This window comes from Bos javanicus, chromosome 3 (genome assembly GCF_032452875.1).
Source record: "Bos javanicus breed banteng chromosome 3, ARS-OSU_banteng_1.0, whole genome shotgun sequence".
In the NCBI taxonomy this organism is placed as follows: Eukaryota; Metazoa; Chordata; class Mammalia; order Artiodactyla; family Bovidae; genus Bos; species Bos javanicus.
In genome coordinates this window covers 110,867,929-110,880,403 of record NC_083870.1, presented here as the reverse complement: position 1 = coordinate 110,880,403, position 12,475 = coordinate 110,867,929, and the positions used below count along the sequence as shown (strand labels likewise).

General features: G+C 41.5%; 1 protein-coding gene across 11 annotated transcripts in view; it reads left to right on the top strand.

Annotated features, from left to right (window-relative positions):
• Window positions 1-5,289: 5,289 nt before the first annotated feature.
• Window positions 5,290-12,475, top strand: part of ZMYM1 (zinc finger MYM-type containing 1) — a 42,568-nt gene continuing 35,382 nt past the window's right edge. For 8 of the 11 annotated variants that reach the window (XM_061412601.1, XM_061412597.1, XM_061412594.1 and 5 more), the window contains exon 1: window positions 5,290-5,553. Coding sequence is in view for 2 of the 11 variants with exons in the window: in XM_061412597.1 (XP_061268581.1) it covers window positions 5,524-5,553 (30 nt within the window). In the remaining 9 variants the exon portion in view is untranslated. Of the gene's footprint in view, window positions 5,554-5,987; window positions 6,038-12,475 lie in introns of all 11 variants that reach the window. The other 3 variants (XM_061412593.1, XM_061412590.1, XM_061412603.1) reach the window with 2 other exon arrangements.

Below are 12,475 nucleotides of genomic sequence, written 5' to 3'. Positions count from 1 at the left end.
GAAAACTCATCAGTGGCCACAGGACTGGAAAAGGTCAGCTTTCATTCCAGTCTCAAAGAAGGGCAATGCCAAAGAATGTTCAAACTACCATACAGTTACACTCATTTCACATGCTAGCAAGGCAATGCTCAAAATCCTTCAAGCTAGGCTTCAGCAGTACATGAAACAAAAACTTCCAGATGTATAGTCTGAATTTAGAAAAGGCAGAGGAACCAGAGATCAAATTGCCAACATTTGTTGTATCATAGAGAAAGCAAGGGAATTCCAGAAAAACATCTACTTCTGCTTCATTGACTATGTTAAAGCCTTTGACAGCGTGGATTGCAACAAACTGTAGAAAATTCTTATAGAGATGAGAGTATCAGACCACCTTACCTGTCTCCTGAGAAAGCTGCATGTGGGTCAAGAAGCAACAGTTAGAACTGAACATGGAACAAAGGACTGGTTCAAAATTGGGAAAGAAGTATGACAAAGATGTATATTGTTACCTTGCTTAACAGGGTAACTGTTTATGCAGAGTACATCAAATGCCAGGCTGGATGAATCCGAAACTGGAATCAAGCTTTCTAGGAGAAATATCAACAACCTCAGATATGCAGATGATACCAAATTAATGGCAGAAAGCAAAAAGGAACTAAAGAGCTTTTTGATAAGGGTGAAATAGAAGAGTGAAAAAGTTGGCTTAAAACTCAACATTCAGAAGACTAAGATCATGGCATCCAGTCCCATCACTTCATGACAAATCGAAGGGGAACAAGTGGAAGCAGTGACAGATTTTATTTTGCTGGGCTCCAAAATCACTGCAGATGGTGACTGCAGCCATGAAAGTAAAAGACACTTGCTCCTTGAAAGGAAAGCTATGACAAACCTAGATAGCATGTTAAAAAGCAGAGATCACTTTGCCGACAAAGGTCCATCTAGTCAAAGCTATGGTTTTTCTGGTAGTTATGTATGGATGTGAGAGGTGGACCATAAAAAAGGCTGAGTGCTGAGGAATTGATGCTTTCAATTTGTGGTGCTAGAGAAGACTCTTGAGAGTCCCCTGTCCAGCAAGGCAATCAAACCAGACAATCCTAAAGGAAATCAACCCTGACTGAAACTGAAGCTCCAATACATTGGCCACCTTGTATGAAGAGCTGATTCATTAGAAAAGACCCTGATGCTGGAAAAGATTGAAGGCAGGAAGAGAAGATGGTGACAGAGGATGAGATGGTTAGATAGCAAACTCTGGAAAATAGCGAAGGATAGGGGAGCCTGGTGTACTGTAGTCCGTGGGGCCGCTACTAGTTGGACGTGCTCTGTCCATGCTTCCCTTCACAAGCACCCCACCCCTGCTGCTGCTGCTGCTAAGCCGCTTCAGTCGTGTCCGACTCTGTGCGACCCGATAGACAGCAGCCCACCAGGCTCCCCCATCCCTGGGATTCTCCAGGCAAGAACACTGGAGTGGGTTGCCATTTACTTCTCCAGTGCATGAAAGTGAAAAGTGAAAGTGAAGTCACTCAGTCGTGTCCGACTCCTAGTGACCCCATGGACTGCAGCCCGCCAGGCTCCTCCGTCCATGGGATTTTCCAGGCAAGAGTACTGGAGTGGGGTGCCATTGCCTTCTCCAGTAAATAAGAGAACCAGAATTTACACATAGGCTGTCTGACCCCAAAGATAGTATTGCTATAGAGTGACTCCTTGCCTACTCTTACGTTAAGAACTAGGACGAGAGCTGTAAGAGCAAAGATACCCAGTTTCAGAAACAGAGAAAGTACAAGTCAGGCAGAGATGCAGAGCAAGAGTTACATAGTGAGTTTCGTTTGAGTTGGTGTGATAACCAGCAAAGAAAATCCAATATATCTTTCAAACAGTTCTCTTTAGACACATAGTTAGGGTGCTTTTAATTATTTATTTATTTTTGGTTGTGCTGGGCTTTCGTTGTATGCACTGGCTTTCTCTAGTTGCAGGGAGCAGGGGTGACTCTTCGTTGCAGCGCGCAGGCTTCTCATTGCACTCACTTCTCTTGCTGTGGAGCAAAGCTCTAGACACACAGGCTTCAGTAGTTGTGGCTCACAAATTAATTGTTCCATGGCATGTGGGATCTTCCCAAAGCAGGGCTTGAACCCATGTCCCCTGCATTTGCAAGTGGACCCCTATCCACTGTACCACCAGTGAAGTACTGCTGCTGCTAAGTCACTTCAGTCGTGTCCGACTCTGTGCGATCCCATAGATGGCAGCTCACTAGGCTCCCCCGTCCCTGGGATTCTCCAGGCAAGAACACTGGAGTGGGTTGCCATTTCCTAGGGGGCTTTAAAAATGCTCTTTTTTAGTATAAAGAACACTGAGGAGGGAGAAGGGCTCTTTAAGGAGACAAACAGAATTATGACTCATTCTTACTCTCCCTGGGGCACATTGTTCCACTTATTGCCTGTTAGCTGGGTACGAACAAGCTGTTGAAATCTCACACTATTTGCATCATTCTTTGACTCTTGATTTTTTTTCCCCAAAAAACTTATGAGACTTTCCCCCCATTATAAAAGTGATACAAAGTTATATTTGGAGTAGTAGGGAGGTAAATCAGAGAAGGCAATGGCACCCCACTCCAGTACTCTTGCCTGGAAAATCCCATGGATGGAGGAGCCTGGCAGGCTGCAGTCCATGGGGTCGCTAAGAGTCGGACACGACTGAGCAACTTCACTTTCACTTTTCACTTTCATGCACTGGAGAAGGAAATGGCAACCCACTCCAGTGTTCTTGCCTGGAGAATCCCAGGGATGGGGAAGCCTGGTGGGCTGCCGTCTATGGGGTCTCACAGAGTTGGACACGCCTGAAGCAACTTAGCAGCAGCAGCAGGGAGGTAAATAAGTAAACAAACAAATATTTTAAGCTGTAAGGTAAAAAGAAATCAACCCTCAGTCTCATTGTCTCAAAGGCAACTATTCTTTACATTTAGCATATTTTTCCATATCTTCTATGAGTCATTTTTTAAAATTTATTTGAAATCGTACTACTTATGCAATCCTTCTCACTGTGTGGTAGCCAAGTGCTTTGAATGGGACTGATACTACCTCCCAAGTCTAAGAGTGGTCCCTGATTGGTATAATTCAATAACAGTATCCTAGACTCCTTACCACACTAATTGGTTCAGAAACATCACAAGATCCCAGATAGGCCTGCTGATGTGAATGAGGAAGCAGATTCTGTGGTAATGACCTTGCTACCATGAAGGAGGCCACCTTGAAAATAAAGTCAATCAAAGAGGGCAGAGCTTCATTATGTTATACACCTGAAACTAGCATACTATTGTAAGTCAACTATATTTCAACTTTAAAAAGAGGGTAGAACTGAGAGAATTATACCACCTAGTCCAGACAAGTATCGAACTCATCCCCTTTCTATCAGAAGCAGAAGTGTGCATTCACTGCTCCAGTTCTCTTAAAGTTGTTACACAAAAGTTAAAGCTTGTCTCACGGATTCTGATATTTTTCACTTCCAAGAGTCATTCATTAGAAACAGGAGCCTACACATCTTATAGGCTCAACTGCTTTATTTTATCAAGTAAGACAAACTTTATTAACCTAGAAACTAAAACACATTTATTGTTAGGAATTGCTCATGAGTACATTTATGAAAAGATAAAGACTTTGGGCTGCAAGTGACAGAAAACCAGGGCAATGTAAGTTACGTACAAAAGAAAATCTATTGGCTCACATAATTTGAAAGTTCAAGAGTTGGATATCACAAATGGGGATGACTGGGGAGGGAAGGTGTCAAAATTGTCATTTTATGACCTAGACTGGAATCTGAGTACTCCGTCTCCTGGGCATTGCGATTAGGTCAGTGATGGTCATTTGATGGAATCAGCACTTTGCCGGAATTTTTTTCCTAACTTATCAAGAAATACACTTCCATATCCAGTGAAAATATCCTTCAGGCATGGGTATAAAATAAAGACATTATTAGAAAAGGAAAAGCAAAAGAATTTGTTACCAACAGACACACTAAAGGAAGTTCATCAGAAGGAAGCTGGAACATCCAAGAACGAAGAACAGAAATGGTAAATATTTGGGTAAACATAATAGACTATTCTTCTCCTTTTGAGTTCTTTAAAAATATTTGATATTTGACAAAGAAATTATAACACTATCTGATGGTTTATAATTCTAATACATGAAACAACTATAACAAATAGTGGGAAGAGGACAAAAGGATTTATATGGTAATAATATTTCTACATTCCACCTGAAGTGGTAAAACATTGATTCTAAGTAGGCTATGAAAAGTTACTTATGTTTACTGTAAACACAAAGTGATCATTAAAGAGATACATAAAAAGAGATACGTCATAAACGCAATTGATAAAATGCAGTACTAAAAAATGTTCGAATTAGTCAAATAAGGCAGGAAAGGGGAACAAAGGGAACAGAGGAAGTAATAAAATGGTATACCTGATTACTATGTAACTGGATTAGGAAGGCAAGAGTAACTGTTGAAGAAACTTTAGTTACCAGTCTAGTATTCTAGTGAGTTTAACTGTAGAGTATATTTATGGACCAAAGCAGCAGAGGAGTCCCTTTTGACCTGGACGTCACATTTGCAAACGGCCTCATATTTAGCCGTTTGCTATCATCTCAGAAGTATGTTCAAAGACAGGATTGCAGTAAATTCACCATGGAACTTTAAAAATATTTTACAGTCCTATTATGACTTGAGGAATAGCACAAGTGTTTGATTCTATACTATTTTAGTGTTGAAATTTAATTTTTTAAGTAGCATTTACAATAGCCATGATTTTTGCCACACCGTTTTGAGATTATTTTAATGCTAACATAGTATTGGCTCCTCAAAACGGAAGAAACCTGAACACCTTCTCTTACTTCTGGGGATAATTCCTTTTATCGGGAATTTACTCTGTACCTGGTATTTTTACTAAGTACCACTGCCTTGCTAATCTTCACAAGTTTACGATGCAAACACTAAAATTATCCCCGCTTCTAGGACGAAAGTGAAAGTCGCGTCCGACTCCTTGCAATCATGGAATTCTCTAGGCCAGAATACTGGAGTTGGTAGCCTTTCCCTTCTCCAGGGGATCTTCCCAACCCAAGAATCGAACCGGGATCTCCTGCATTGCAAGCGGATGTCTAGGACGAAGACACTGGGATTTACACAAATTGCCTATAGAGCCGTCACTCAAATTCAAGAAACCTAAACGCCCCTCCTGCCGCCGCCACGCCCACCGGCTTTCCAGTCCCAAGGTCGCCTTTTCAAGGGGGTGAGCCTGGCCGGATGCACTGCGCAAGCTCGGCCGCAGCGCACGACGGGAAAGGGGCGGGGCCTACGAGACCGTTTTGCGTCGAAACTGCTTTTAGAAACCTCGCGTGGCGGGCGTTCCTGAAAGAAGTTGGGAAGCCTCCTTAAGCGGTTGTGGCGTCGATCTTTATTCATGTGCTTTACCAGAGGCGAGCGGAGAGTTTCACCAGTCAGAGGGAAGATGAAGTGTCCGGGAGAGCCGGGGTTCTAGGAACCCAGCCTTGCCTGTGGATGCCGCCCTGTGGGGGTCGAGAATTCAGGGTCAGTCCCCCTGGCTAGTGTTTGTCGTCTCCTTTAACTTTGTCCTCAGAGTCGGGGCGTCTTTGCCAAGATTTTCCGCGTTTCTCGCCGCCTACTACCGCTGCGCCGTAACTGCTTTTCAGCCTTGGGTGTCTCTCTGCGGCCTCCGTTTCTGAAACGTTTCATTAGATCACACCTGTGGCTCTATCTACCTCGTTAAGGCAATTATTTTTTCAAACTTAAAAAATCTTGACACTCCTTTTGCAAATAGAATTGTAAACAGGATGTTTGCTAAGAGAGAGTTTCAAATTATAAGAATTTCGTAATTAATTCGGATTTGAAATTGGAATTAGATGAAGGTGCAGTCTTCATCATTTTATTGCAGTATTTTGCTCTAGTGTACAAGATTGAAAGTAACTTGGTTTCATGGATGGTTACATTTTGAACTTTCTCAGGTTGCAGTCTGATACTTTTCAATTAAACTGAACCGAAAGCTCAAAAGTCGGTAAGTGGAGAGTTCTCTAAGGGTTGAATCATTAATAACATCTGACGATTGCTTGTATTTCTCATCACAATTATATGACAAGACGCCCCCAAAATATATAACACGAAATATATTACAGTTAGTCCTGATGGAATCAGGACTCAGCACTTTGCCCAACTAAAGTCTTAGTCTTAAATCAAGAGTGTTACTCAGAGGAGTAGACTCCTTTGCTAAATAGTGAATTTACTTCTAGGATTTTCTGTGAGTGGATATATACAGTTCAGAACCCAAAAAGGATAGGTCCAAAGCTGTAATCTTCCTTACTAGTGATACATCAACTGTGTTCACCTGGATGGAAAAATTATTTTCTATAGGTTTCTGTAATTTAGCACAAATTAAAGCTTTGGAGGTCTCCAAAATACCTAACATTTAATGTGTAACACAGCTGAGTGTATCTTAGGATTTTATTAGGTTTATTTTATTAGGTTTTTTTTTTTTTTAAGTAAATTTTTACTTAAGAAAAGAACTATGAATGAAATGGTTGCTGAACCCCAAAAGCTTAAGTACAAAGTTTTTATATTCAAGTACTTTCCTGATATGACTCAAATCTACTCTTCTAACCTTATTTCCTTCCTCTGGCACTCTTGCATTTTATCTCCAACCGTATCTTCTTAGAGCATAGTTGAGTTAAGGAGACCAGAATTTTGGGTTGCCTAAGTAGTTGAATGGGAAATAGATGGGGAAACAGTGGAAACAGTGTCAGACTTTATTTTTTTGGGCTCCAAAATCACTACAGATGGTGACTGCAGCCATGAAATTAAAAGACGCTTACTTCTTGGAAGGAAAGTTATGACCAACCTAGATAGCATATTCAAAAGCAGAGATATTACTTTGCCAACAAAGGTCCGGCTAGTCAAGGCTATGGTTTTTCCTGTGGTCATGTATGGATGTGAGAGTTGGACTGTGAAGAAAGCTGAGCGCCGAAGAATTGATGCTTTTGAACTGTGGTGTTGGAGAAGACTCTTGAGAGTCCCTTGGACTGCAAGGAGATCCAGCCAGTCCATTCTGAAGGAGATCAGCCATGGGATTTCTTTGGAAGGAATGATGCTAAGGCTGAAACTCCAGTACTGTGGCCACCTCATGAGAAGAGTTGACTCATTGGAAAAGACTCTGATGCTGGGAGGGAATGGGGGCAGCAGGAGAAGGGGATGACAGAGGATGAGGTGGCTAGATGGCATCACTGACTAGATGGACGTGGAGTCTGAGTGAACTCTGGGAGTTTGTGATGGACAGGGAGGCCTGGCGTGCTGCGATTCATGGGGTCGCCAAGAGTCGGACACGACTGAGCGACTGATCTGATCTGATGTGAAGTAGTTGAAACTCAAGTGGTACAATCTTGGAGGAAAGAACCTCTGAGGCATAAGCCCTCCAAATTTGCAGACAAATATTCCCCTCCTCCACTTTTTGGGCTTCCCTGGTAGCTCAGATGGTAAAGAATCTGCCTGCAATGCAGGAGATGTGAGTTCAGTCCCTGGGTCAGGAACATCCCCTGGAGAAAGGAATGCCTACCCACTACAGTACTCTTGCCTGGAGAATTCCATGGACAGAACATGGGGTCGCAAAGAGTTGGACAGGACTGAGCGATTAACACTTTCACTTTCCACTTTTTAGCTAACTCCTGAACTGCACATCTACAAAGCAAGACTCAAAAAAACCTAGGAGAAAACAGCAGTTGGGAGGATAAACACCTAAAAGTAGATTATAGTAGCTTTGCAAAGTTAGGAGCAGTTGAAGTTTAAGTAGAGGGGACTTGGTAAACGTGGACTTTCAGTTGAGATTCCTGCAGGTGGGGTGGGGGGTGGGGAGAGGGGGGCGCCAAACCCTAGAAGTAAAGGTCACAATTCCTAAGAGATAAGACTGCTTTATCCTGGAAAGTGTCCTCAGGGGTAGTCTTAATTTTATAATTATTGCCAGTGGCAGGGTTTTAGCATGCTAGAAGCTATTCTGATAGGCCTCAATTTATCTTGTCTAAGCATATCTTAGTTTTAGTTCTCTCCAGTAATGGCAACCCACTCCAGTACTCTTGCCTGGCAAATCCCATAGACAGAGGAGCCTGGTAGGCTGCAGTCCATGGGGTCGCTAAGAATTGGACACGACAGAGCGACTTCACTCAAACTTTTCACTTTAATGCATTGGAGAAGGAAATGGCAACCCACGCCAGTGTTCTTGCCTGGAGAATCCCAGGGACGGGGAGCCTGGTGGGCTGCCATCTGTGGAGTCGCACAGACTCCATATGGACACGACTGAAGCCACTTAGCAGCAGCAAGCAGCAGCAGCAGAGCTGAGTTGGTTTAGAAGCTGAGTAGAATTTGAATAGGCAAAAATGACTTTGCAAGTAGGAGAAGAGTAAGAGCAGAAGTATAGTGGGGAAGAATGAAAAGATTAAAGTGACTCAGTTTGAAGCATCAGGTTTGATGAAGTTTATATCTTAAGGAAAGAAAAAAATTTAAGCATAGAATTATCTTCTGTGTCCCTTTGGGCCTCCTCTCTCCCCCTTTAGTGTGTAGTGTTCATCTGCATTATACATTAACCAGACCTCCCCCAAAATGGGAATGCCTTCAGGCATTTATTATTATAATGCCAATATATATAATGGCCAGTAATATTATAATGCCGATTATTTTTCCTCCCTCTAGCAATGGAATTTCCTAAAAGATTAGTGTTCTTTCCAAGCTCAGTGAGGAGTCATGGTGACTTACTGCTCACTTTCTACATGCTTATCTAGACTTTGTATCTTTGATGACCTTTATGTAAAGTGTCAGTGTGTTATTTTGATATATGATCCTTTGTCTTGAAAATGAATGTGATGGTGCCTTCATCTCCTAACAGATGAAACCCTCCCCAGCGCTTTCTGAAAGACTTCCCAGTTTATACTCCAGTTGGCTCAAATAAAATCCTCTCTCTTAGATTGACAGTTGTTTAATTTTTCATCAATAGGTTTTATATATGCAGTATTGTTATTTCCAGGAGGGAAGTGTATACATTTCCTCTGGAGGTCTGTTTATGTATCTGGAAGTAACTTCTAATAGCTTGCAAATTCTTTGCAGTCTCATGGGTTTTTCTTTGTTTCATTGAAGTTGACACAATATTGTGTTAATTTCAGGTGTATACCAGAGTGATTCAGTTATATATTTATAATATATATATATACAAACACATATATATTTCCATAACATATTATTTTCCATTATAGATTATTATAAGATATTGGCTGTATGAATGTTTACTGTGCTATATATAAAGTAAATCCTTGTTTTATGTATGAAAGAAAGTGTTAGTCACTCAATTGTGTCCAACTCTTTGTGACCCCATTGACTGTAACCTGCCAGGCTCCTCTGTTCATGGGATTCTCCAGGCAAGAATACTGGAGTGGGTTGCCATTTCCTTCTCCAGGGGATCTTCCTAACCCATGGATCAAACCCAGGTCTCCTGCATTGCAGGCAGATTCTTTACTATTCTAGCCACCAGGGAAGCCTGTTTTATGTATAGAGGTTTGTATTTGTTAATCTCATCCTCCTAATTTATCCCTCCTTCCCCTCTTTCCCTTTTAGTAACCTGTTAAGCTTATTTTCTGTGCCTATGAGTTTGTTTCTATTTTGTGTATAGACTATTTGTATTATTTTTTAGATTCCACTTATAAGTGATATATTTGTCTTGTCTAACTAGATCACACCATCGTGATTATCTTGGTCATGAAGAACTTTTTTGTACAGTTGTTCTGTGTATTCTTGCCACCTCTTCTTAATATCTTCTGTTTCTGTTAGGTTCATACCATTTCTGTCCTTTATGGAGCCCATCTTTGCATGAAATGTTCCCTTGGTATCTCTAATTTTCTTGAAGAGATCTCTAGTCTTTCCCATTCTATTGTTTCCTCTATTTCTTTGCATTGATCACAGAGGAAGGTTTTCTTATCTTTCCTTGCTATTCTTTGGAATTCTGCATTGAGATGCTTATATCTTTCCTTTTCTCCTTTGCTTTTCGCTTTTCTTCTTTTCACAGCTATTTACAAGGCCTCCCCAGACAGCCATTTTTCTTGTTTGCATTTCTTTTCCATGGGGATGGTCTTGATCCCTGTCTGCCATACAGTGTCATGAACCTCCATCCATAGTTCATTAGGCACTCTATCTGTCAGATCTAGTCCCTTAAATCTATTTCTCACTTCTACTGTATAGTCATAAGGGATTTGATTTAGGTCATACCTGAATGACCTAGTGATTTTCCCCACTTTCTTCAATTTAAATCTGAATTTGGCAATAAGGAGTTCATGATCTGAGCCACAGTCAGCTCCCTGTCTTGTTTTTGCTGACTGTATAGAGCTTCTTCATCTTTGGCTGCAAAGAATATTATCAGTCTAACTTCGGTGTTGACCATCTGGTGATGTCCATGTGTAGAGTCTTCTCTTGTGTTGTTGGAAGAGGGTGTTTGCTATGACCAGTATGTTCTCTTGGCAGAACTCTACTAGCCTTTGCCCTGCTTCATTCTGTATTCCAAGGCCAAATTTGCCTGTTACCCCAGGTGTTTCTTGACTTCCTACTTTTGCATTCCAGTCCCCTATAATGAAAAGGACATCTTTTTTGGGTGTTAATTCTAAAAGGTCTTGTAGGTCTTCATAGAGCTATTTTAAATCCTGAAAAATGATGCTGTGAAAGTGCTGCATTCAATATGCCAGAAAATTTGGAAAACTCAGTAGTGGCCACAGGACTGGAAAAGGTCAGTTTTCATTCCAGTCCCAAAGAAAGGCAAGGCCAAAGAATGCTCAAACTACCGTACAATTGCACTCATCTCACCCGCTAGTGAAGTAATGCTCAAAATTCTGTAAGCCAGGCTTCAGCAATATGTGAACCGTGAACTTCCAGATGTTCAAGCTGGTTTTAGGAAAGGCAGAGGAACCAGAGATCAAATTGCCAACATCCGCTGGATCATGGAAAAAGCAAGAGAGTTCCAGAAAAACATCTATTTCTGCTTTATTGACTATGCCAAAGCCTTTGACTGTGTGTATCACAATAAACTGGAAAATTCTGAAAGAGATGGGAATACCAGACTAACCTGACCTGCCTCTTGAGAAACCTGTATGCAGGTCAGGAAGCAACAGTTAGAACCGAACATGGAACAACAGACTGGTTCCAAATAGGAAAAGGAGTACATCAAGGCTGTGTATTGTCACCCTGTTTATTTAACTTCTATGCAGAGTACATCATGAGAAACGCTGGACTGGAAGAAGCACAAGCTGGAATCAAGATTGCCGGGAGAAATATCAATAACCTCAGATATGCAGATGACACCACCCTTATGAAAGAAAGTGAAGAGGAACTAAAAAGCCTCTTGATGAAAGTGAAAGAGGAGAGTGAAAAAGTTGGCTTAAAGCGCAACATTCAGAAAACGAAGATCATGGCATCCGGTCCCATCACTTCATGGCAAATAGATGGGGATACAGTGGAAACAGTGTCAGACTTTATTTTTCTGGGCTCCAAAATCACTACAGATGGTGACTGCAGCCATGAAATTAAAAGACGCTTACTCCTTGGAAGGAAAGTTATAACCAACCTAGATAGCATATTCAAAAGCAGAGACATTACTTTGCCAACAAAGGTCCGGCTAGTCAAGGCTCTGGTTTTTCCAGTGGTCATGTATGGATGTGAGAGTTGGACTGTGAAGAAAGCTGAGCGCCGAAGAATTGATGCTTTTGAACTGTGGTGTTGGAGAAGACTCTTGTGAGTCCCTTGGCCTGCTAGGAGATCCAACCAGTCCATTCTAAAGAGATGAGTCCTTTAGAAGGAATGATGCTAAAGCTGAAACTCCAGTACTTTGGCCACCTCATGCGAAGGGTTGACTCATTGGAAAAGACTCTGATGCTGGGAAAGATTGGGGGCAGGAGGAGAAGGGGATGACAGAGGATGAGATGGCTGGATGGCATCACCAACTTGATGGAAATGAGCTTGAGTGAACTCTGGGAGTTGGTGATGGACAGGGAGGCCTGGCATGCTGCAATTCACGGGATCGCAAAGAGTCGGACACAACTGAGCGACTGACCTGACTTGATTGACCATCTGTGTGACTTCTTCAGAGAAATGGCTGTCTTCTGCCCATTTTTTAATTGGGTTATTTGGTGTTTTTTGATATTGAATTGTATGAGCTGTTTGTATATTTTGGAAATTAAGCCATCTGCAAATATTTGCTGTCATTCTATATGTTTTCTTTTTGTTTTACTGATTATTCCCTTTGTTGTTCAAAAGTTTTTTAGTTTGTTTAGGTCCCATTTATTTATTTTTGCTTTTTTTTTGCCTTGGGAGACTGATCTAAGAAAATATTGCTATGATTTATGTCCAAAATATTTTGCTTGTGTTCCCTTCTAGGAGTTTTATGGCGTCTTATAATTGGGTCTTTAAACCATTTTGAGTT